At 44.6% G+C, this 26,170-nt stretch overlaps 1 protein-coding gene across 4 annotated transcripts in view; it reads left to right on the top strand.

Moving 5' to 3' along the window:
• The window catches only part of FAM184B (family with sequence similarity 184 member B), a 128,968-nt gene that overhangs the window by 40,393 nt on the left and 62,405 nt on the right, over nt 1-26,170 (top strand). For 3 of the 4 annotated variants that reach the window (XM_087434138.1, XM_087434137.1, XM_087434139.1), the window contains exons 2-4: nt 23,209-23,961; nt 24,725-24,893; nt 26,021-26,160. In XM_087434138.1, the coding sequence (XP_087290264.1) occupies nt 23,209-23,961; nt 24,725-24,893; nt 26,021-26,160 (1,062 nt within the window). The remainder of the gene's footprint in view (nt 1-23,208; nt 23,962-24,724; nt 24,894-26,020; nt 26,161-26,170) is intronic. The other variant, XM_014788895.2, reaches the window with a different exon arrangement.

Genomic DNA, 26,170 nt, shown 5'->3' with positions numbered 1-26,170 from the left:
CTAAGAACCTGCTAAAGAATAAAGCCAACACAAAGAAAAGCAAAACTGTGAGATAGAAAGAGAAGCTGGCACTGGCTCTGGGCTTTTCAGGTACATGAGCCAATAAATTGCCTTCTTCCCAAATTAGTGGATTTGGATTTCTGTTTTTGTATCTAGAAGAGTCCTGATTAGTAAATCTGTACATTTTTAGGATTTGCCTGCTAAAACATAAAGATTTTAAAGGGGATTTCACATATTTTTGCTGGCCAAGAAGGATTAGGCCAGGACATGCTGAAAGGGTATTATTCCAAAACTCCTCGACCTTTCTATCCTTTTTAAAAGCGAAGAAGGGACTTTCAAGAGTATGTACTAAATACATATTCTACCCTCTAGAACTGGCAGACTTTATAAGACTGGGTAGGTAACTCAGCCAAAAGAAAGACGACTGTCACCGTTAGTGAAAATAGAAATGATTTTATATTTAATTTATTATCAGAACCTGCCCTGGCAGCCTCCCAGGTACTTACCTCCAGAATGTGCTAACAGGGGCGGAGTCAAGATGGCGGCGTAGGCAGACTCTGAACTCACCTCCTCCCGTGGACACAGCCAATTTACAACTACTTGTGGAAAAATTACCCCTGAGACAGAACTGAAAACTGGATGAGAGGAACTCCTGCAACAACGGACAATCCTAACTGGGGTGGAAGAGGCAGAGACTCCCTTCCGGAGAGGAAAAACGCCGCCTTCACAAGCCGCCAGCGTCACGGCCGCCGGGAGCAGCTCACAGGTACGCAGCCTCCCTGGAGGCGCGGGGCCCTGAGCCGGGAGCGCCCCCGCTGTGGGCATTTTGTGGACCCAGCACAATCGAGACCAGCGGCATAATATCTGACCTTGCCTGCTACTAAAGCATTGGGGAGCACCCCCAGAAAACCCGGTTCACAAAGAAACTAAAACTGGCTCTTAAAGGGCCCGCGCACAAACTCACCCGTTCCAGAAAGCATCCTAAAATCACCAGAAAGAAAGGTGCACACTGCTTTGGTGACAAGAGACTCACCTAATAGGCCCTGAGTGCATCTCGGTGAGGGGTGAGACCTCTCCAGGGACTGGGACATTGGCGGCGGCCATTGTTGTGGCCTGGTGTGAGCGTGCTGACACAGACGCCATTGGAGTTTTCCCTGAGACCTGCTAGCCCAGGGTCTGCTCCACCCGCTAGAGCACCGATTTAATCCAGCTCAGCCAAGGCAGGCAGCCCACCCTAGAGACTGGCCCCACCTAACAACAAACCCTCAGGCAACGTGTGGGCCTGCATAGATTGGTGACTGGATTTTCTGCAGCCTGGCAACTGAGCTGACTTGAGCGGGGCAGGGTGTGCACAAGGAGCGGGTGGAGAGTGTGGGGTGGTGGCGGAGTGTGTGGGGCTCCCGCCGTGGAGAGACTGGGTCCGCTTGGGGAGGTCGGGGCGCTCACACGGGGCAGGACTGTGTTGACTGTGTGTGTGGACCTCTGGGCGGCAGGGCTTGTCAGCTGCAGAAGACTTGTGCTTCTCAAAGACCCACATAGGAGGTTTGCCCCACCTTCCAAAGCCTGAAACAATTGGGTGCTCCTGTGCCTGAGGCCAGCCCCACCCAGCTGCAATCCTCAGAGAGCTGACAAGAGACCTAATAGGCTAGAGGTTTACAGCAATTCTAAGGCCCTGAGCCTAACAACCTGCCACACTGGGGGCCTACTCACTTAAAAGAAATACTGCAACACAAATGTGGTATTAGAACTTACAGCCAACTGTGCTGGGGCTCCCCACAGCTGATAAAGAGACTGAAGGGCCCACAACAACTACAAGCAGCTGAGCATTACAACAGCTGGCCAGGAGCATAACTCAGCCTCCTGGGCGCCTAGAGGGAGAGCTAACAGGCCACAATAGAAGGACACACGTAGCCCACATAGGGGCCACCCTGGAACATTGAGAACTGAGGGAAGCACACTGGAAGCCTCCTAAGCCATCACTTACATAAGGTCACCTATCCAAGAGCAGGAGACGAGCTGACCTACCTAATACGTAGACACAAGCACAGGGAAAGAGGCAAAATGAGGAGGCAAAAGAATACATTCCAAGTAAGGGAACAGGACAAAACCCCAGAAAAGGAACTAAGTGAAACAGAAATGAGCAACCTACCTGACAGAGAGTTCAAACTAAGAGTGTTAAGGATGCTCACTGATCTGGGGAGAAGAATAGATGAACTCAGTGAGAATGTCAACAAAGAAATGGAAGATATAAAAAGAACCAATCAGAAATGAAGAATACAATACTGGAAATGAAAAACTCATTAGAGGGACTCAAAAGCAGAGTAGAGGATACAGAAGAACGGATCAGTGAGCTGGAAGAAAGACTAGAAGAAATTACCCAAGGTGAACAGGTAAAAGAGAAAAGAATTAAAAAGAGTGAGGACAGTCTAAGGGACCTCTGGGACAACATCAAGCGCACTAACATCCGTGTTATAGGTGTCCCAGAAGGAGAAGAGCGAGACAAGGGGGCAGAGAATCTATTTCAAGAAATAATAGATGAAAACTTCCCTAACCTAAGGAAGGAAACAGACATCCAGGTACAGGAGGCACAGAGAGCCCCAAACAAGATAAACCCAAAGAGGCCCACACCAAGACACATCATAATCAAAATGTCCAGAATTAAAGATAAAGAGAGAATCCTAAAAGCCGCAAGAGAATGTCAAGTTACATACAAAGGAAACCCCATAAGGCTATCAGCTGACTTCTCAGCAGAAACCTTACAGGCTAGAAGAGAATGGCACGATATATTTAAAGTGCTAAAAGGAAAAAACTTACAGCCAAGAATACTCTACCCAGCAAGGTTATCGTTCAAAATGGAAGGAGAGATCAAAATTTTCCCAGATAAGCAAAAATTAAAGGAGTTTGTCACCAAGAAACCAGTGTTACAAGAAATGTTAAAGGGACTGATTTAAGGGGAAAAGAGAAGACCACAAATAGGAAAAATTATCTATTTCCACGATTAGAACGTAATGGATACAAATGCACAAAAAAGAGGTTAGATATGATATCAAAAACATAAAAGGAGGGAGGAGGGTAGTTAAAAAGTACAGCTTTCAGACAGAGGTCAAACTAAAGTGACCATCAATTCTGTATAGAAGAACTAAGGAACAGAGAGGGACTACTTAAACAGAATGTGCTAACAGGAGTTTGTGTAACCCCCAGACAGCTATCGGATTTGAACTGGGTGAAAAGAGCTCTGGATTCAGGGTCTGATACATATTAGGTGCTCACTAAATGTTATTGAAAAATAATTTCTAATATTTTCTGACTTTATTACCTGGGATGAGTAAAATCACCAAATTGCATTTTTTTTTAGTTAGATGGTAATAATAATTGCATGCCTTTTTTCCAAGGCAGCCCTGCATAATTTTACATGCATATAACACATCTGAATGGTGGACCCTCTGTGTCTTACGGAGTTCTCCATTCATTTTTTCATCGCTCATTCATTAATTTACCCCTTGTTGAATTCTGGACCAGGGGTTCTGCTAGGTGGTGAGGGTACAGGGTGTGTCCTGCTAGTTCATTTCAACAACCTCTAACAGAGCACCTACTGTGTACTGGCTAGTTGCCTGGCCTGGAGTTTGGCATCTGGATACAAAGGTGAATGACTCTGTCCTCACAAAGCCAACAGGCTCTGCAGTGGTGAGTCCCCCATAGACCATGTCCTACCCTTAGGTATGCTGGGGCAGAAAAAGGCTGAGAGCTGCTGCTGTGGGGGATGAGAAGGCTCCAGGTAGTATTAAGCAGGCTTGTAGTCTGCCCTTGGATTTAGAAAGAACACTCTAACTGAGGCAAGGGATGAAGGAGCCCTAAAGTAGAGTAGTCAGTCATAAGGAGGGTGGTGTGAAGGAAATGATTCCAAAAATTTTTAGATGGTATAGAGAGCAAGCATGTCCTCAACTTGACAAAAGCCAAATGCTGTTACTGTTGTTGTTACACATTCATTCCCAGAAGAGGTTTATGTGAGGCTGAGTTCAAGAGCTCATTTCTGAAAGCAGAGAGTGGCTACACCCAGCATGACATCTGTTATTTGTCTGTGGCTTGTGGTTCTCTGTCTCCTGGATGGAAGCTCTAGGTAGCACCTTTCACACCTCATTACACCCACAGCAACAAGACTCTCAACAAGATTGAATTGTTAGTGTAACCTATGTATTCTGCATTTTTTGCCTCTCCCCCACGGAACCAAGGTCCTTAATGGAAAAGACAACACATTTATCACAACTGAGCTGCTCAGAGCATAATAGACCAGCCAGGTGGAGGCAGTGCAACCAAAGCCAGATCCCTCCGGAGAAGCCGCAGGAGCTGGCCCTTCCTTGTCAGAATCTGTTTCTCCTTCCAGGGCATGTGTCTCAGGCTTAGAGGCTTGTGGATTAACTGATGTAGAACAGTTTAATGGTATGTACCTATCCCTAAAAAAAAAAAAACCCTAGCTTTTATTCTGATTATAATTGAAGTACACACTGATCATAGAAGAAACTGGGGAATACACAAAAGCAAAAAAAAAAAAAAAAAAAAAAAGGAGAAAAACTAATCACTCTTTATTTTCACCATCCAAAGATAACCCTGATCATGTTTTGGTATATTCTTGACCCTTTTCTTTGTTGATGTGTGTGTATGATTTTAAGACAAAATCAGAACCATGTTGCGTCTTCAATTCTATATCCTTTTTATGTTACCTTAAAGAAATGTTCTCCCGACTTTCTGAGGTCCCTGACTTGGTGGGCTGGCGTGGGCTCTGTTCTCCCACAGATGCTCCTGGTAGCACAAGTCAGAGAAAAAAGATAGCCTGGCCTATGAACTTGACCCAGCGTGGTCCTTCTGTTTCCGGTGTGCAGGTTAAGTGAGCAGCATCTACCCATCACCCATAAATGGAGAATAGAACTCCCTGCTGCTGTACTTGAGGCCATGTGCAGCCAGAGCACAGAAATTCAGCCATGGCTGGGAAGAAAATTTGCAAAGATGACCCGAGTATCATAAATAGATCTTCGAATTTGGTTAAGGTGTTGTTTGGACAAGAATATTTAGCTTGAAACATAATATTTATCTGAGGATTATGTTGAAGGTAAACTAAATGGTTTGGAAAATGTTTAGAGCTCCCCCCCACCTCTGAGAACAATGGAGAAAATAAAAATTCATTTAGAATGGGCTTTCAATAGATTTATCTTTCATGCTGTGGGGTTTACCCTGTAAAGTTGCTTTGTGAATACCATTAGCACTCATTGTTATATCATTTATGTGGAACAAATGGATATGCGTGCTTATATAGATATGCACACAAAGCCTGCTTTCAGAATTTAAGTTTATAATACGTAGTGTAAACAGACAAACTCAAAGAGCTGTTATTTCTGCTTTTGGGTTCACACAATGTCATTTGTATATGTGGTTGTAGATTTTGATGCTCCTACTTGGATTACTTCTCTATTAAAATACTCCCTGTGAGAGGTATTAAGATTTCATTGTGTTGGTTTTGTTCACAAAAGAAGTATCACTAACACACACGAGTATCTCTTGACCAGCTTGGCTAACCAAGGAAGCTGTCCCTAGTCTTTGCTTTCCAAAAAGCTATGAACAAGTCATTCGAGATTTGAAAGACAAGATGATCCCTTTCCAGGTCCCATATCGTAGGCAGCCGGTGAAACTCCCTGGAAGGCAGGCATGGCTGTCTGTGTGAGTGCTGGCCTGGGCCAGTAAGAGGAGGGGCTCTAATTAAGAGCCTTCTGGCGAGACTGCTTTCACCTTTCAGCAAAGTCTCAGTCTAAATTGGTTTGGGAGACAGTTGGGTTTCAATTACCCAGAAGCTTATGCCTCACAGCCCAGTGCCATGCACAGCTGGGCGCCTAGCAGTAGCTCTCTGATGGGTAACGGTGAGATTTTAATTAGCGTCTTGGACTCCATCTAGAAATGCATTTCAAGCCTGTTTGCTTACAGGAGCCCAGCCTTGTGTAGGGCCTGTTCCAGCCCATTTCCACAAAGGAAAGGGCAGCAACCACATGACCTCTGCTCTTCCTGGGTGTTTCAGCACACAAATTCAGGGCTTCCTTCTTAAGGTTTAGCTAGTCCTCTGTTCTGACTTGGTGCCAGGAATTTGGAGCTCCCCTCTGTGTGCAGGCATTTGAGTCAAGAACAGTGACTGTGGCCTTTCCATGTTTTGGCATCCCAGGATGCTATGCTTCCAAGGTGAGGTGGCGGACACCCCCTCAGTCATACAAGCTAGAGAATCCTCTCGACTCTTTTCCCTGTCCTCCACTCCACACCTAGTGAGTCACTGACCCTGCCACACTTCTTCATTGGCAGCTCTTGAACCCATACCTCTTCCCCTTTCCCCTGCTCTAATTCCAGCCTTCACCCCTCCCCTAACTTGTCTCCTGCCACCCAAAATTCTCTCTCTGCCCCCATTGCATCAGGGCTCCACTCTGCAGCCAGGGCAATGGTCCGAAAACATATGAAATGGAGAGTATATTAGTCAGGGGTCTCCAGAGAAACAGAACCAATAGGATATATGTATATATAAGAGATTTCTTATACGGAATTGGCTCACATGATTATGGAAACTGACAAGTCCCTTGATCTGCCATCTGCAAGCTGGAGACCCATGAGAGCTGGTAGTATAGATTTCAGTCCAAGTCCAAAGGGCTGAAATCCAGGAGAACCAATGGTATAAATCCTGAGGGCAGAAGACTCATTTCCCAACTCAGTAGTCAGGCAGAGAGAATGACTTCTCCCTCACCTGCCTTTTGTTCTGGTCAGGCCTCCCTGGATTGGATGAGGCCCACCTACACTGAGGAGGGCAGTCTGCTTTACTCAGTCTACGGATTCAAATGTTAATCTCATTCAGAAACACCCTCACAGACACTCCCAGAACAGTGTTAAAGCAAATATCTGGGCACCTGGCGTCCAGTCGAGTTGACATATAAAATTAACCATTACAGCGAGTTTTATTCCTCATAACTCTGGAAAGGCAAAACCTTGTGGGAAATGCTTTCTACATGGCGCATAAACCACAGTTCCCCAAAGTAGGCACCCATCTGCTTTCAGAGTCTGAGGCCCCAGGCAGCTGAAAGTTAAAAATGCAGATCCCTGGCCTCCCCACCAGACCTACTACATCAGGATCACTGGGGCAAAGTGTCTGAGTCTGCATGATCTCTATGTGCTACGTAAACAAAATAAAGTCTAAACTCCTTAAATGGATGCTGGACCCTTGAGTGTCTGACCCCTGCCCCCCGGCCAGCACCGGGTCATGCTGTCCTCCTCTTCCTGCCAATGCCCCTCCCCAGGCTCTGGCCAGGGGGACTCCCTTGCATGTCAACACACAGTCCACTCTGTTTCATGCCTTTATGCTAACTTCCTGCTCTAGGCACTCCCTCTACTGTATTTTCCTCCCCGTTCTGTCCACTGGCTGACATTTGCTCATCTTTCCAAACCCAACTCAAGTATCCTCTGCACTCTGATGCCTTTCTGCTAGGATAATGGATATTTCATTCGTTCAACAAATATTTACAGAGTCCCTTCCACACGTCAGGCACTGGGGTCTAGTAGTGGGCTTGACAGAAAAAAAACCCTACTTGCGTATATAATTCATTTTCTGAGAGGGAGACAAATAAGCAAATTTTAAAAAGCATGTTAAATATACAATGTGTCAGATAAAGGTGACAGGGAGAAAAATAAAGCCAGAAAATGTATGGGGAGAGCAAGGATTTTAGGGGGGTAATCAGGGCAGGTCTCACTGATAAGGTGGTATATGAACAGAAACCCGAGGGAGGAGAGGAGCAGGCCATTTAGATGTCAGATAGAAGTATGGCAGTCCCAGAAGAGGCAGCAGTATACGCAGAGATACAGTGAGAGAGTGAGTGTGCTTGGCATGGTTGAGGCGTGGCAGGGATGTCAGGGCAGTTGGAGTGGAGTGAGTGAGAAAGAGAAGATGAGTTGAGCTCAGAAAGGTCACGAGAGCCGTTGAAAGGCTCTGACTTTTCCTGAGTGCGCTGGGAAGCCTTCAGAAGGTTTTGAGCAGTGGGGGGAGGTGATTTGGCTGACTTTTAACAGACTCCAGGGGGCATAATAGAAACAAGGGTTAGGAGGCCATTGGTCCAGGTGAGAGGTACTCGTGACTCAGATTGAGGGGAGGATGGGTGGTGAGAAATGGCCAGATTCAGCACTGGCTGATGGAGTGGATATGGGATGTGAGACGTATTTGAGCCAAGGATGACTCCAAAATAGTTTTTAAACATTTTTTTTATTGTGGTAAAATAAAAATAACATAAAATTTACCATTTTTAAGTGCACAGTTCGGTGGCGTTAAGTACGTTCATGTTATAGTGCAACCATCACCACCATCTGTCTCTAGAACTTTTTCATCTTCCCAAACTGAAACTCTATATCCTTTAGACAATAACTCCCCATTCCCGCCTACCCCCAGCCCCTGGCAACCACCATTCTACTTTCTGTCTCTGTAAATTTTACTGCTCTAGCTGCCTCGTATAAGTGGAATCACACCATATTTGTCCTTTAGAGGCTGGCTTGTTGCACTTAGCATAATGTCTTCAAGGTTCATCCATGTTGTGGCTTGTGTCAGAATTTCTTTCCTTTTAAGTCTGAATAATATTTCATCGTATGTATATACCACATTTTGTTTATCCTTTCATCTGTCAATGGACACTGGGTTGCTTCCACATTTTGGCTAGTGTAAATAATGCTGTCAACCTGTGTGTACAAATATCCGTTCAAGTCCCTGCTTTCAATTCTTTTGGAATTGAAATTCCGGAGGTGAAATTGTTGGATCATATGGTAATTGTGTGTTTCATTTTTTGAGGAACCACCATACCATTTTCCACAGTGGCTGTACCATTTACATTCTCACCAGCAATGCACAAGTATTCCAATTTCTCCACATCCTCATCAATACTCGTTTTCTGTTTTTTTGATAATAACCATTGTAATGGGTGTGAAGTGGTATCTCATTGTAGTTTTGATTTGCATTTCCCTAATGATTAGTGATGTTGAGTGTCTTTTCATGGGCTTATTGGTCTACTCCAAAGTTCAAGCTAAGCAACTGGAAGAAGGGAGTTGCCATGAAGTGAGATGGGGAATACTGTGGGAAGAGCAGAGTTTTGCTTGTTTATTTGTTTGTTTGTTTGTTTTTGCTGAGGAAGATGAGCCCTGAGCTAACATCTGTGCCAATCTTCCCCTATTTTTTTTTTGTATGTGGGACACCGCCACAGCATGGCTGGTGAGTGGAGGAGGTCCGCACCCGGGATCCAAACCCATGAACTTGGGTCACCGAAGCAGAGGACATGGAACTTTAACCACTCAGCCATGGGGCTGGGCCCAGAAAGAGCAGGTTTTGAAGAAAAAATGCAGAATTAAATTTGAGATGCATGTTAAATATCCAAGTGGAGTTATTGGTAAGCAATAGGACACATGATTCTGACTTTCAGGTGACAGGTCCAGCCTGGACGTATAAATTTGGGAGTCATTACCAAATAAAGCATGCATAAAATTGTGAGATTGGATAAGATCCCACGGGAATGTTTGTAGAGAAGAGAAACGGTCTGAGGCCTAACCTCTGGAGCGCTCCTATTTGAAGGATGAGAGCTGTGGAAGAAGCAGCCAATCAGATGAGAAGGAGTGGTCAGTGGTCAGTAGGAGGGTGTTGTAACCTGGAAGCCAAGCGAAGACAACGTTTTGAGGAGAAGGAAGTGAATTCTTAAGTCAAATGCTGCTGAGAAGTTGAACAGATAAAGAGTGAGAATTGGCTATTGGTTTAGCAACATGGCGCTCATTAGTGAAACAGCAAGGAGCTGTTTTGGTGGATTAGTTGGATTGAAAGCCTGACTGGAGAGGGTTCAAGAGAGAAGGAGAGGTTAGGAATTAGTGGCAATGGGTGTAAAAGTATTTGAGGAGTTTGCTATAAAGGGGTGCAGAAAAATGGTGAATGTGGGCTCAAAAGAAGGATTTTTGTTAATGATAAAAATTGCAGCACATTTATATGTTGATGGGAGTGATCCATTAGAGATGATGCAGCAAGGAAGAGGGAGGATTATTGGAGCAATGTGATCCTTCCCTCTCTGTGACTGTCTCTGTGTCCCTGCAGACTTCTAGCAAAGCACCTCAGATACCCCTAAATGTACCAATTGGCTTACTTGTCTCTCTCTCTTTGTGCATTAGTCAGGTTTTCCTACAATAATGCTGTGTAACAAACAACCCTAAAATCTCAGTGGCCTACAATAACAGTGATTTATTTCATGCTCAGGTTGGCTGCTGTTCAGCTGATCTCTGCTGGGCTTGGCTGAGCCAGGCTAACTCCAGGCTCTGGGTTGTGGTCCAGCCTATTCCACATGTCTCTGACACTGACACCCTGGCTACCCTGCATGTACTCTTCTAGTGGCAGATGGTAGAAGCCCAAGAGGGAAGCCAAAACACATAAACACATTTAATGCCTTTTTGCAACAGGTCCACTCACATTCCATTGGCCAAAGAAAATCGTACAGCCAAGTCCAAAAGGGAGGAAAATGAAATGCTATTCACACTGGAAGGGCCATGGCAAGGAAGGGAAAAGAAGGAGAAAAAACCATGGGCAAATAATACAATCTATCACCTTCCGCTAGCCTGTAAGCCCTTCAACAGAATGATCGTACTTGTTCTGTTTTACCAATGCCTAGCACCATGCCTAGTATGCAGTAAATGCTGCAAAAATACTGAATGAAAGAATATTACCAGAGCCAGCCCTGATGGCCTAGTGATTAAAGTTTGGCGTGCTCTGCTTCAGGCTTCAGTTCCTGGGTTTGGTTCCCGGGGGTGGAACCACACCACTTGTCTGTCAGTTGCCATGCTGTGGGAGCGGCTCCAATAGAAGAAGCAGAAGAACTTACAACTATACACAACTATGTACTGGGGCTCTAAGGGGGAAAAAGGAGGAAAAAAATAGGAGGAAGATTGGCAACAGATGTTAGCTTAGGGTGAATCTTCCCCTGAAAAAAAGAAAAAGAATATTACCAGCTTTTTTCTAAACCAGCTTATGGTTCTTTTCTTTTAATTTTGGATCCAGAAAGATTTGGGTTTCAATCCCAGTATCCTCACTTGTTAGCATTATTTTTAACATTGTTTTACTTATTTTATTATTTATTTTTAGCATTATTTTCTAATGTTAATAATAGCAAAAATAATAACAGCAGCATTTCTTGAGTGTTTGTGCGAGGAACGCTGCTAAGGGTTTTAGGTTCGTTATGTCATTTTAATTGCCAAACAAATCTATGAGGTAGGCATTGCTCTCCCCGTGTCATAGATGAGGTGACTGAGAATCAGAGAGGTTCAATAACGGACTCAAGGTCACACAGCTAGAAAGAGGCAGAGCTACAGTGTGAATCCAGGTCCAGCAGATTCTAAAGGCTCCTGGTAAGCACCATGCTATATCACCCCAAGCCTTAAGTGAACCCCACCCAGTGTCGGTTTCCTCCTCTGTAAAACAGGGATAAGCATGAGAATGTTCACTTTGTAGAGCAGTTAGGAGATTAATTGAAAAACAATATGTATATTACCTGGCCCAGTGGAGGTTATACTCCAGGCACTCAGCAAATATGATTTTCTTTGTTCCTTTTCCGTTTCACTTCTGACTTATGCTGCCAGACTTGATGGAAACTTTCCTCAGGATCTGATGCTCAAAATCCATTAATTATAGCTTTATTAAACCTACAGTACTTAACCTCTAAGACCCTAACAGGCTCTCAGCTGAAATTTCCTCTGAAAACAAACCATTAGCAGTGGATTTCTAAACCCTTGGGAAGATGTCCGACTTACTTGGTATTTCTCTTGGCTGCTGAATTATTCGTGTCCCTTGATGGATTCTGCAGGCGGCCTCCTCCTGAGGAGGTGAATTTATAATGAGGCTTGGGCCGGTTGCTTTGATGTTTCAGTTGAGTAGGTGGTGAGTGAAGGAAAGCAAGCAGGTGGCAGGAGAAGGGTGGCCGAGTGACCTGTAGGCACCAAGCCCGGGAGAAGGGTGGGTCTGCTCAGAATCTGCTCAACGATTTCAGACATTGAGGGCTGAGGGAGCAGATTGTGTCTCCAACAGCAAGGGACGTTTCCTTTTGAGGCATAGCGTGAGAAGAGAGACAGAAGAAACATTTAATGAGTATCTACTATGCACCAGACACCTAAGAGATATAATCCTGTTTGATCCTCAAAAAAAAAACAAAAACAGGGGCCAGCTGGTGGTGGCGTAGTGGTTAAGTTAGCGCACTCTGCTTCCACAGCCCCGGGGTTCGCAGATTTGGATCCTGGGCGTGGACCTGTGCACTGCTTATTAAGCCATGCTGTGGCAGGCATCCCACATATGAAAAAAAGGTAGAGGAAGATGGGCACGGATGTTAGCCCAGGGCCAGTTTTCCTCAGCAAAAAGAGGAGGATTGGCAACAGATGTTAGCTCAGGACTAATCTTCCTCACCAAAAAAAAAAAAAAAAAAAAAGACATCCACATTATCTCTATTTTACAGGCGAGAAAACTGGGGCTGTGAGAAGTGAAATAACTTGACAATTTTAGAGAGATAAGAGTTGGAAAGTGTATATGTCAGACAGAATTAGGTTTGTCTGTGTCAGAACACCCAAATGCAATCCAGTTGGAATCAGTCCAGGGCTGGCATGGCCTTCTCTGTGTCAGAAACCCTGGCTCCTCTTAGCCCATTGTTCTGCCAACATTAGCCTGTGGTGTCCACTTCATGGTCCGAGATGACTGCTCAGAAGTAGAAGACATGTCCTGGAAGAAGTAATGACGGGTCTACTTATATCCAGCTGGGCAGAACTTGGTCACATGGCCACTCCATGCTGGAAGGGAGACTGAGAAATATGGCATTGTGCCCATGGGAAAGTGAGGGGTTCTATTTCTAAAGATGAAGGAGAGAAATAGATGCTGGGCACACCAAAAATCTCTGCTACAAGGAAGTTAAATCTAGGTCTCGCTCACTCCAGAGGCCCCCAGCTCCATCAGTCCTACCACACTGCCTTCCTTGAGAGAAGTGCCATTGCCATGGAAATCTCCGTCAGGCTTAAAGTGCCCCATTGGGACACTATACTCCAGTCAGGCAGTATAGACTCCTAGTCTTTTAATTGTTATGCTTGTCTGCTTCATATATGTTCCCGCTTCAGGGCCTCTGCTCCTGCAGATCTCCCTTCTGGAATCCTATTCTTTCATTCTCTCACTACCCCTTACAAAGTCCTGCTTCAGTCTAACAGTAAACACACTGAGCCTCTGAATCAGGCTGGGCATTGTGCTGGGTGCTTGGGGAACTACAAAATAAATAAGCTGAGGTCTCTACTCTTATGAAGCTCACATTTTATTTCAACATCTAGCATCCAAATGTCCATGATGTGGTATGAAAGGGCCTTAACAACCAAATGGTTCATAGTGCACTGGAAGACAGACAAATGTGATAAGTTTCTATTATCTGTAGGTAGCTAAGGAACATTATATAGGAGGTGAAATTTTTATACCTTTCCCCAATTGTTCCAAATAAAACCCGTTTATCCTGAGTTATACCTTCTCTTGCATCTTTTCCTTCCTTCCAGATTCTTTTCATCTGCCTTTCCCTAGTGCCCCCCACCCCTTACTTTGATCCTGTTTGCCCATCTAGTCATCTTCCTGCCCTATCCCACTTCCTTTCACCAGTGGTTTGGGGCAGAGTGACACACATCAATCATCTCGCCTCCCTCGCCCTCCATTCTCTCCCTAATTGCACCAGTCTGCTTCTGCCCCAGCACTGCACTAAATATTACCACCTACTCTGGCTTTTTCCCAGCCCACAAGTAAGAGTTTGAGTCTTTTTTCTCTGGATAGCAGGTAACAGTAATTATGTAGTTATTGCATAGCTGGTGTTTCTATGCATTATCTCACATAGCCCTCAGTACAGCCCTAGGAGGAGGATGCTATTGTTAATCTCGTTTTACTGTTAAGTAGCTGAGATCCAGATAGGTTGAAACACCTGCCCAGGGTCACCCATTAGGAGGTGGTGAAGCTGGGACTCCAGCTCAGTTTGGCTTGGCTGAAGCCCAAGCTCTCAATCATTCCCTCCTTCAAAAAGCAGGAGACAACACTATATGCTAGGCGAGCAGGAGTGAGCCAGGAATTAGGGTTGCAGCCCTAGAAAACGTGGTAGAGAATTGAAATAGCCCCTATGGGGAGAAGGAACAGGGAATTACTACAAGACAAATCAAGTGAATGGTATCAGCATGGAGAGCACAGATGAAGCTGAAAATCTTAAGTATGAGTTGGTAGTATTTGGCAAGAGCTGAGGTGGTTGGGTTGATCTGGTGTTGAGAATACCAAGGATGTGAGGCTCCAGATGAGGTGGGCAGGGGATTTGAAGATGTCAGTAAGAAAGTAGTTGAAATGGTTGGCCGTAGGGTCCAGGCTGAAAAAGGAAGGGAATTAAGATGAAAATAGACTATTGGACTAGGAGAAGAAAGAGAGGTCAAACTCAGAGAGCAAGTTTGTGTGAGTGAGAAAGTGGAGAGGATGGAAAAAGAAGAGCATGTCTTGAGATTAGGCAAGATGTCCCAGCAGAGTAGCATCAGAAGTGCCCTTGTCACAGTCACAGGCATGAACATTCACACACGTCTCCATGTTGAGAAGAAAGACAAGTTCAGTGCTTTTGAATGTTCTCAAAATTCTTTAGATTAGTTTTAGAACACAAAATGTTATCTCTCCCTCCTTCCACAGGGAGAGGAGACACCTCTTTCATCTCTTTCCTAGGATTCTGTATTAATTATGAGGACTTGAATTTTTTAATGCCAAGCTCTGGAATTTCATTAGTTGCATTAATAAGCAAAAAGCAGACCTCAAGTTCATGCACAGAAATGGAAAAAAAGAATAAAGAAAATTTTACCTCAATACGTTGAAATGAGAAACATAGCGATAATCTTCCACAGAGAAACAACTTAATGTCTATCACAAGGTAGAGAATAGAGAAATAAGTTATAGCACATCCGTACAATGGCATGGAAAGCAGCCAAAAATAAAAATGAGGGATTTCTTTATGTAAGAAATGGCATGACCTCCAAGATCTATTGCTAAGTTAAAAGAATCATGAGGCAGATGAATGTGTGTGCGTATAAAATAGGATGAGGAATATAATATGAAATATAATACAACATAACATAACACACTTTCTTGTTCATGCACACACTCTCCTTCTAGGGAAGGGGGTCGGGTGAAAGAGAGGTGGGTCTGGCACTCGTAGAAAGCCGGGAGCTCTGTGACCAGATCTCAGCCCAGCAGAACTGTTTAGGCAGGCGCTGGTGGGGATTGTTTTGGGACTTTAATTGCATGACACCATGCAATTTAATTGATTTAATTTAATTGCATGCCCATGCCAAAGTGCCCTCAGACATTGTGTGCCCACAGTGGGAGACCCTTTCTGCCACCTCCAGCCTGAAATCTGGTCTTGTGTTAATTTGAGACTGTGCTCATTGGGGAGAGTTTTCACACGACAGGGCAGGCTCACGTGAGCCAATGCTGGAAATAGCTGAAGCCCTTAAGACCCTGATCCAGGGGACAATGGTTCTTACTCAAAGAGGCACAACATTTGGGTTCTTTCTTCATTGAGTGGTTTGTGGCATCCGAATGTACTGGATCTTCAACTAAATTTTCTCTTATACAGGTTTAAGTGAACATAGGAACCCAATTCCCCAAGAGCACCACCCATGTCAATAGTTTATTTTGTCCTTAATAGAATCACCAATGCCAAATTTCATGGAATAACCTTTTTTTTTAAGGAATTTTCTGTGCGTTTTATTTTTTATTTATTTATTTATTTTTAATTTTTTGTTTATTGCGGTAACATTGGTTTATAAAATTGTATAAATTTCAGGTGTACATCATTATACTTCTATTTCTGCATGGATTACATCATGTTCTCATGTTCACCACCCAAATACTAATTACAATCCATCACCACACACATGCCTAATTATCCCTTTCACCCTCCTCCCTCTCCCCTTCCTCTCTGGTAACCACCAATCCAATCTCTGTCTTTATGTGTTTGTTTGTTATTGTTATTTGTTTGTTATTGTTATTATCTACTACTTAATGAGAGAGATCATACAGTATTTGACCTTCTCCCTCTGACTTATTTCACTTTGCCTAAGACCCTCAATGTCCATCCATGTTGTCACAAATGGCTGGATTTCATTGTTTCTTAGTAGTATTTCTGAGTAGTATTCCATTGTGTATGTATATATACCACATCTTCTTTATCCATTCATCCCTTGATGGGTACTTAGGTTGCTTCCAAGTCTTGGCTGTTATGAATAACGCTGCAATGAACACAGGAGTGCATGTATCTTTACGCATTGGTGTTTTCACGTTCTTTGGATAAATACCCCGCAGTGGAATAGCTGGATCGTATGGTAGTTCTATCCCTAGTTTTTTGAGGAATCTCTATACTGTTTTCCATAGTGGCTGCACCAGTTTGCACTCCCACCAGCAGTGTATGAGAGTTCCCTTCTCTCCACATCCTCTCCAACACGTATTGTTTCCTGTCTTGTTAATTATAGCCATTCTGACAGGCGTGAGGTGATATCTCATTGTAGTTTTGATTTGCATTTCCCTGATAGTTAATGATGTTGAACATCTTTTCATGTGTCTGTTGGCCATCTGTATATCTTCTTTGGCAAAATGTCTGTTCAGGTCTTTCGCCCAATTTTTAATTGGGTTGGTAGTTTTTTTGTTGTTGAGATGCATGAGTTCTTTATATATTTTGGAGATTAACCCCTTATCAGATGTATGGTTTGCAAATATCTTCTCCCAATTGTTAGGTTGTCTTTTCGTTTTGTTTATGGTTTCCTTTGCTGTGCAGAAGCTTTTTAGTTTGATGTAGTCCCATCTGTTTATTTTTTCTATTGTTTCTCTTGCTCGGTCAGACATGGTGCTTGAAAATATGTTGCTAAGACCAATGTCGAAGAGGGTACTGCCTATGTTTTCTTCTAGAAGTTTCATAGTTTCAGGTCTTACATTCAAGTCTTTAATCCATTTTGAGTTAATTTTTGCGTATGGTGTAAGGTAATGGTCTACTTTCATTTTTTTTGCATGTGGCTGTCCAGTTTTCCCAACACCATTTGTTGAAGAGACTTTCCTTTCTCCATTGTATGTTCTTGGCTCATTTGTCAAAGATTAGCTGTCCATAGATGTGTGGGTTTATTTCTGGGCTTTTGATTCTATTCCATTGATCTGTTTGTCTGTTTTTGTGCCAGTACCATGCTGTTTTGGTTACTATAGCTTTGTAGTATATTTTGAAATCAGGGAGTGTGACACCTCCAGGTTTGTTCTTTTTTCTTGGGATTCCTTTAGCAATTTGGGGTCTTTTGTTGTTCCATATAAATTTTAGGATTCTTTGTTCTATTTCTATGAAAAATGCTGCTGGAACTTTGATAAGGATTGCATTGAATCTATAGATTGCTTTAGGAAGTATGGACATCTTAACTATATTAATTCTTCCAATCCAAGAGCACAGAATATCTTTCCATTTCTTTGTGTCTTCTTCAATTTCTTTCAGCAATGTTTTATAGTTTTCAGTGTACAGATCTTTCACCTCTTTGGTTAAGTTTATTCCTAGGTATTTTATTCTCTTTGTTGCAATTGTAAATGGGATTGTATTCTTAATTTCTCTTTCTGCTACTTCATTGTTAGTGTATAGAAATGCAACTGATTTTTGTATGTTGATTTTGTATCCTGCAACTTTTTTTTTTAATAATTTTATTTATTTATTTTTCCCCCAAAGCCCCAGTAGATAGTTGTATGTCATAGCTGCACATCCTTCTAGTTGCTATATGTGGGACGTGACCTCAGCGTGGCCAGACAAGCGGTGCGTCGGTGCGCGCCCGGGATCCAAACCCAGGCCGCCAGTAGTGGAGCGCGCGCACTTAACCGCTAAGCCACGGGGCTGGCCCTGTGTCCTGCAACTTTACTGTATTCGTTTATTACTTCTAAAAGTTTTTTGGTGGATTCTTTAGGGTTTTCTATATATAAAATCATGTCATCTACAAATAGTGACGGTTTCACTTCTTCCTTTCCAATTTGGATCCCTTTTATTTCTTTTTCTTGCCTGATTGCTCTGGCAAGACTTTGCTAGGACTTCCAATACTATGTTAAATAGGAGTGGTGAGAGTGGGCATCCTTGTCTGGTTCCTGTTCTTAGAGAGATAGCTTTCAGTTTTTCACTCATAGAATAACCTTTACAAGGATGTTTTGTTCTTCACCATGAGAAAACCCCATTTATGTTAGGATTTGCTTATGGCACAAGCTTGACTCTATTAAAGAGAAAAATCAGTTTCTTTTCATCAGTTGGGGTGGTAGGTGTGCAGAAAAGAGTTAATATAGCAGGACTGAGACTGCTTATGGTTAGAATGGCAAGCTTGCAAAATTGACCCTCAGCTGGCATCTGGGAACTTAGATTTCCAGACAATTCCCACCAAACTGACAAGAGTGACTCACTAGGTCTAAACTGTGCAAACAATATGATTGATACTGAGCGCCTGCTTTCCCTCTAAGAGTCTGGAATTTTGGTAATGCCAGGTAGAAGGTGCCTACCTGACTAGCCCTCAGTAAAAAGCTTGGGTGCTAAGTCTTTAATGGTCTCCTTTGGTAGGCAATATTTCACAACTCTTTGCTGGGGAAATTAAGCAAGTCCTGTGTGACTGCACTGGGGGAGGACTCTACTGGGGGAAGACTCCACAGGGGGAGGACTCTTGGAAGCTTGCACCTAGTTTCCTTCAGACTTCACCCCATGCACCTTTTTCCTTTGCTTAATTTGCTTAGTAATTAATGCCTTTGGCTTTGTAGTTAATGGCTTTGTAATTAGTCATAACCGTGAATATGACTAGCCAGCCCTGCTGGTCTAGCAGTTAAGATTCAGTGCTCTCACCACCGCAACCCAGGTTCATTTCCAGTCAGGGAACCACACTACCTGTCTGTCCGTTGTCATACTGTGGCAGCTGCATGTTGCTGTGATGCTGAAAGGATGGTGCAAAATGACTGGGCAGGCTTCAGCTAGGAGTCAGAATCAACTTGACAGTACTAACAACAACGAGTATGATTGTCCTGTGAGTTCTCCTAGGATAATAGTAGCTGCTGTAACAAATGAATATCAAGACTTCAGAGGCTCAACGTGATAGTTTATTTCTTGTTGGTGTAAAGATCAATGTCAGTGCTTCTGTTGGGCCGATGCCTTCTACTCGGTCATTGAGGACCCAGGCATCTTCCATCTTGCACTCCTCCTTCCTCTAAGGCCTCTGAGTCTGCCCATTAAGTCTGCAGATGGAAAAAGAGACAGTGGAAAGGACTTGCCCCCTTCTTAACCCTCCTCTTAATCTTAACCCCAGCATTGGCTTCAAGATGACACACATCACCACCTCTGGCCACATTCCATTGGCAATCACTAGTCACACGGTCCCACCCAGATGCAAGGGGGCTAGGATATGTGGTCTCTGCTTGGTAGCTGTTACCCTGCAGCAGCTCTGTGGAAAGAAGGCATGGATCCTTGATGACCTGCAACAACACCACAATAGATACATACTATGAACCTATGGTGTGCTCAACTTCATACCAAGTGCTATGAGACAACACAAAGAAGTCATGTTGTTCTTGCCCACACAGAGGTTGACAGGTAAAAGGGCATCAGTCACCCCAAGGATGAGGGGGCAAGGCTTACTTTTTCTGGGAAGTCTTCTTTCCCTTCTTCTGTGTTTCCATAGTAACCGGTGCTGATCCCTCTCAGAGCGCTTATCCCAGTGCGTTGTAACTTTCCATATTCTTGTCTGACTCTCCCACTGAGTTATAATATTTTTGAGGTCACAACTTCAGTTGTCTTATTGACCAGCATGTATCCCTAGCCCCCGTACAGAACCTGGCACATCTGAGATGTGTAGTAAATGCATAAATGAATAACTGCTTGAATGGGACAGTGAGATGTAGTGCAGTACCACGCTATGAGCATGTGCTTCAGAGTTAGTGACATCTTCTTATCTCTTGTCACCTTACAAAAGTTACTTAACTTCTCTGAATCTCAATTTTCTATTCTTAGAATGGAGAGAAAAATACTGAATTTGCAGGGTTGCCATGAGGATTTTCTGAGATTATGAATGTGTATACAGCACCCAGCCTTGTGCTAGGCCTGCAGTAAACTCTGTAAACATGGTATTTATTATTAACACAATTACAGCCTGTGGGATACCAATTTCAACATTCACTTATTCCAGATACACTCTTGGATGGAAGCCATGAGAAGCCATAGAAAACACCAACAGTTCCCAAATCCTGTGCACAGGCAATGAAGGGGAAGAGCTGTGGAGACAGCAGCTTCATTTCATTGTGGAGTCTTTCCGGGAGGGTGAAGGAACTTCCTTGCCTTGTCCTTGACATCAGAGAGTGTTGGATTCATGATTCTCAAGGTAGTGATTCTTCTCCCAAGGCTTTACAAGATGTCAAGCTCAAGTCACACCTCCACAACTGCATCCTTCAAGACAGAGCCCTGATTCCTTCAGTCACTCATCCATTTAAGAAATATTTTTAGAGTGTCTACCTTGAGCCAGGCACTAGGGGTGAATAGTGAGGAACAAAGAAGACCAAGCTCCTATCCCATGGAGCTTGTGTTCTAGTGAGGGAGACAGACAGCAAACCAATAGCTGTGTCACATGTAGACCGTGAGAAATAAGTTCTTAGGCTGCTTCCTAGATATATGGTTACTCTTTCTCCAAGTTCTGCAGTCTCTAGATAAACCGTTGTTAAATCTATTACATATGTCACCTCTAGTGGTGCCATTTGGCCTTCTTCAACAATTGTTTTGTAGTTACACACAAACACATACACACACTCACACACAGTTACCAAACTTCTTCTCGTATAATGTTTCTGATTGGTCTACTCTATTTCGTAATTATCTAAGCTCCTGGTCTTTTACTTTTTTAAAGCAATGAAAACCTTTTTGACTTTTTCTAAACTATGTGGTAGGGAAGCCCTAGTGTAAAAGCTGTTCTTCTTTGGTTCAAGAGGGGTCCCCACCTGCTTAGCCTCCACCAGGCTCCCTGCAATGGCCCTCAGTCTCACCAAGGAACTCAGGGCTACAAGGAATACAGTTTGGAAAGCATGGTTGAAGTCTTATTAAGTAGTAGGAAACTGACAATGAAATTATAGTCTAGTTCTGTAGACAAGACTCGTGAACAAGAAAAAGCCAGCAACCTACAAAGGTTAAAGGTAAATGAGTGTAAAACTGTGTGGTGGAGGCTTTTAAGAAGAAAGTTTCTTATCTTAAACACCCAAGGGGGCCAATGGAGTGCTTGGCACTGGCTCCCAGTCACCTTCACCAGCCCAGCTTCTCTTAAATCATTCCCAGTGAGTTCAACAGCCATGTGGGGGCCCACCCAGCCCCTTGATTTCTTAATTTCTTGACCCTCACTCTCCAGTGGTCTTGTCCTCCACTCCACTTCAGCCACACACTCCCTTCACCACACCCTTGACCTTGTCATCACCAAAAAACTGCCTCCGCCCCGTTCTTCCAGCTTGTCAGCTCTTGAAAATACCTCAACTACATTGCCCTTCTCTCTCTCTCCATCACACTCACCAGGTAACACCCCAGCCTGAGATGACCCATCCGTCCTCCCTCTCCTTTCCTGAGCTCACTCAGCTGACCATGGCTGAAGAAAACCTCAGAACAAAGCAGAGAACTGTAACTTCATAAACACAGCCTTCAATACTGTCTTGTAATTTAGGCAGTTCACTTTCCCCTTCCCCAAAACTAGTTCACACTTTCTCACGCTGCAAGCCTCCCATGCTTCCCTTTTGCCCTCTAGTTCAGCACACTGTCAGTTCATGACCTTACCTCCAACCTCACTGAGAATGGAGAAGCCCCCTTCTCACCTCTACAAGGTGAGAGCTCCCTCATTCTCCTGTCAGAAGTTGCACACACCTGTTCCCATCTTTTCCTTCCCTCCTGCTTCTGTAGAGGATGTGTCTTCCCTGCTCTCAAAACCAATCCCTGTGTGCTACCCTTCTCAGGAATCTTGACCCTTTGTTACCTACTCTCATTCTTGAGGCTTCCCCTTCTGGATCCTCCATGGGGTCATTCCCATCATCATGCAGACATGCTCTGGAATCTCTTGTCAAGCAAGCAGCAGAACAACGAAGCAGCAGAACAACGAAGCTATCTTGATTCCTTATCTCCTTCGTCTCTAGCTCAGGCTTCGTCCTCTGAGCTCCAGACATTTCTCTGTTTCCCTTGGTGCCATCTCCACGGGGCTATCTAGAGGCATATCAGATTAATTTGTCCAAAATAGAATTCTTGATTTTCCTCCCCACACCTGTTCTACCTACAGTTTTTTCCATTCTGTAAACATCTACCTGTTGCTTGAGCCGGAAACCTGGGAGTCGTTCTCAATTCCTGGGTCCCACCATGCTCCTGCCTTCCTTCCTTCTCTTCTCCACACAGCCACAAAGCGTCCCTCTCTGCTTCCTGAAGTTATGGAGAAGCAGCCAGTCTTTTACCACGGAGTACAATGTTAGCTGTGGATTTTTCACAGATGCCCTCTACTAGGTTGAGGAAGTTTCCTTCCATTTCTGGCTGTTGAATGTTTTTATTATGAAGAGGTATTGGATTTTGTCAAATGCTTTTCATGTGTCTATTGAGACAATCGTGTGGCTTTTTTCCTTTGTTCTAGTCTATTGTCCTTTATTACATTCATGTGGTGTATTACATTAACTGACTTTCAGATGTTAATTAACTTTGCATTCCCACTTGGTCATGGAGTATAATCCTTTTATTATGTTGCTGGATTCTATTTTCTAGTGTTTTTTTTGTTCTTTGTTTGTTTCTTGTATCCCGAAGTGTTCTATTTGAACAAATGACAGCTTTAAACCCTTCACTGGATTCCCATGCACTCCAGAGGTCCCCTGTGGAACTCCGCCCAGAGACCCTCCGTGGCCTTTTATGCTTATCATCTCCTTGCTTTGCTTCCGCCACTTCCCTGTCCCATTTCCCTGGATTTAAGGATTCCCACAAATCCTCTTCTCAGGCACTGCCTGTGGGGACCAGCCTGAGACCCCACCATGGAGGAGAAGCATCTCTGGTCACGTCGCCCCTCATACACACCCACACTCCTCACACTAACTGGGCTCTGTGACTTTTCCTGCAGGTGATTTATGCCCTGAACACCCGCCAGGATGAGGCTGAGGCCAGCATGGAGGCGCTGCGGGAAGCCCACCAGGAGGAGCTCCAGAATGCAGTGGCAGAGACCAAGACCAGGCTCCTGCAGGAACAGGGCCACGCGGATGAGGAGGCCCTGCTGCAGCGCATTCAGACCCTAGAGAGCGCCCTGGAGCTGCAGAAGAGGCTGACGCAGGAGGCGCTGGCCCAGTCGGCCACGTGCCGGCTGGAGACCAAGGAGAGAGAGCTGAGGGTGGAGGCGGAGCACGCCGAGCGGGTCCTCACCCTCTCCAAGGAGATGCTGGAGCTCAAGGCTGACTACGAGAAGAGGCTCCGGCACCTGATGAGCCACGAGGTGCCCCAGTGGGGCCAGCTGTCCCAGGAGAGCCCTGATCCAAAGGCAGAGCCTGGCCACGGCCCCGAGATGCGGGAGGTCCTGATGGAGGTGGAGCGGCTGCGAGTGGAGAACCAGCAGCTGAGCAAGGACTACGCCCAGAAGGCTGAGGAGCTGCAGGCCACCTATGAGCGGGAAAACGAGGCCATTCGGCAGGCCATGCAGCAGTCGGTGAGCGAGGCTCTGTGGCAGTGGCAGGAGAAGGAGACCGATCTCCGCAAGAACTTCCAGGTCCAGGAGTCAGCCCTGCAGGCCCAGGTCAGGAAGCTAGAGGGGGATCTGGAGCACAGAGGCCGCAAGATAAGTGACCTGAAGAAGTATGCTCAGAAGCTGAAGGAAAGGATTCAGGTAAAGCAAGATCTGTTCCTGCCTTTTGAACGGGATCATAAGCACGGCCCCTAATTTTGAACACCTACTAAGTGTCAGGCACTGTGCGAAGCACTTGACTTCTACCAAAGTGAGCGTTACTGTCTCCATTGAGTTCAACTACATTCGTTCAGCAAATATTTATTGAACACCTACTATGTGCTAGGCTGGAGCTTTGGGCAGGAGACACAGATGAGCTGGACTTGGTCCCTAAACTCAGAGAGCTTAGATACTTACAGTTTACAGATGAGAAGACAAGACAAGAAGCTTAAGGACTGGCCTAGCTGGGCATGCAGGTAATAAGTTTTTGAACTCGGGTCAGCCTAATTCCAAAGCCCCCGCTCATTCCATAACAACTTGCCTGTCCTAAAATCCTTGGGACTTGGTGTTTGTGGAGAGCCAGACCATTGACAAGTCAGTTACATGAGCCCCACAGACTCACAGAGCCCCATCTCTAAAAGTAGCAGCAGCTAGTATTCCTAGTACTCCCTGAGCATTTTTTCTGTCCCAGACACTTTATCTCATTTAATCCTCGCTACAGAAATGTTAAATAACTTGCCCAACATCACACAGCCAATCAGAGGATGAGTAGGGATTCGATGAACGCTGAACCACTGAAGTCGAGAGACTAAGGGCCTATGCTGCACACATACCCACCTTTCAGATCTGACCTTGGTTCTATGTATGTAGGATGTCTCTACACAGAACTGTAACCAGAGAAATGAGACCCTCTCTGTCTATTTAGGACCTGGATGTGCAACTCAAGGAGGCTCGACAGGAGAATTCGGAGTTGAAAAGCACTGCAAAAAAACTTGGGGAGAAGCTGGCTGTTGCCAAAGACAGACTGATGCTGCAGGAGTGTCACGTGACACAGAAAACCGGTGAGATGCCTTGGAACGATTTCCTTACAGATGGTAGGTTAGCCGCCAAGTTGGCCTGGTGCTGCTTGCAGCCTTGAGACTGTTGGGGGAGCAGAGTGCAGGGGCAGGGCTGTTAGATCTGACCCACCTCATGGACAAGTCCAATCCACACAGCTAGAGCTGCCACAGGCCAGATATCTAAAAGACATGATGCAAAAGGACCCCTTGCCCCCAAATATTTCCCCACCAGGCCCACCATAGTGCCCGAGCTGCTCAGCACTGGCTTTTCCCCACGCTTAGACAATGCTTTATACTTTTAACATCATTTCACACAGTGAATATTGGGTCTTCCCAATAATTTTGTGAAATAGGTGTCAGTATTGCGTGTTACAGATGAAGAAATGAGGCTGAGAAAGGGGAAGTGGCTAGCTCAAGGCCAGCCAACTGTTTGGTGATAGAACTGGTGTTTATATCTCAGAATATCTGATTCCAAAGTGCCTTCCACTAGGCTCCCTCATGAGACAGTTCTTGAATACCTACAGTGTGATTGACTTGACCCTGGGAGATATAACTAAGGCACAAAACATGGCCTCTGCTTGCAGAGAGCTCGTGGGACAATTACATTACAGCCCATGGCATGCTTTGTATCATGGGCATGGCCCAGGCAGCAGGGGAATGAAGTGTCCAGGAAAGAAGAAATCCCCATGGGCCGGAAAGGTGCAGAGGAGAGGTGTGAGTTGGAACCAGAAGTGTCTGGAGGGCTTAGAGCAATGGTCTCAAAAGTAGGGCAGAAGTACCTTAGGGAATATAGGAAGAAACTGAGCAATTCTGGTTATATTTATTTTTTGTCTTATCCTTTAAATTCCTTTAAATTTAAATTCTTTGAATGTACATATATTCAGGAACATGCTCAATTTTTTTGAACCTATGGAAAGCACAATCAGAAAAATCTGAAGATGACTAGTTTAAGAAGGAAGAGCAGGGCAACTATTTGAACTCAGCATGCTGCTTGAGCAAATATGGCAGTCACCACCTTGACCATCCTTGAGGGCCAGAAGGCCGTGAAGCAGGGGTTACACAGGGGAGTGGTGGGCACAATAGTTGAAGAGCAGAATGGGAACCCGACTGCAGAAGGCCAAGGCCAAGGGCACTCCAAACAATGTTGCAACTTATGCTTGCAGATGACTTGAAGACGGAGCTAGTTTCAAAAAATGAAGTCCTAGGAAAAGCCAATGACTTGGAAGCCCACAGTCTCCCTCCTCAGCAGGATCAGAAATTTCTCAAGGAGTGTCTATGCACAAAAGGAGGCACAGATACACAGGTAGTGTCTG

Source organism: Ceratotherium simum, chromosome 8 (assembly GCF_057802395.1).
Source record: "Ceratotherium simum simum isolate JZ-2026a chromosome 8, ASM5780239v1, whole genome shotgun sequence".
NCBI classification, from domain to species: domain Eukaryota; kingdom Metazoa; phylum Chordata; class Mammalia; order Perissodactyla; family Rhinocerotidae; genus Ceratotherium; species Ceratotherium simum.
This window is presented reverse-complemented; position numbering and strand designations above follow the sequence as displayed.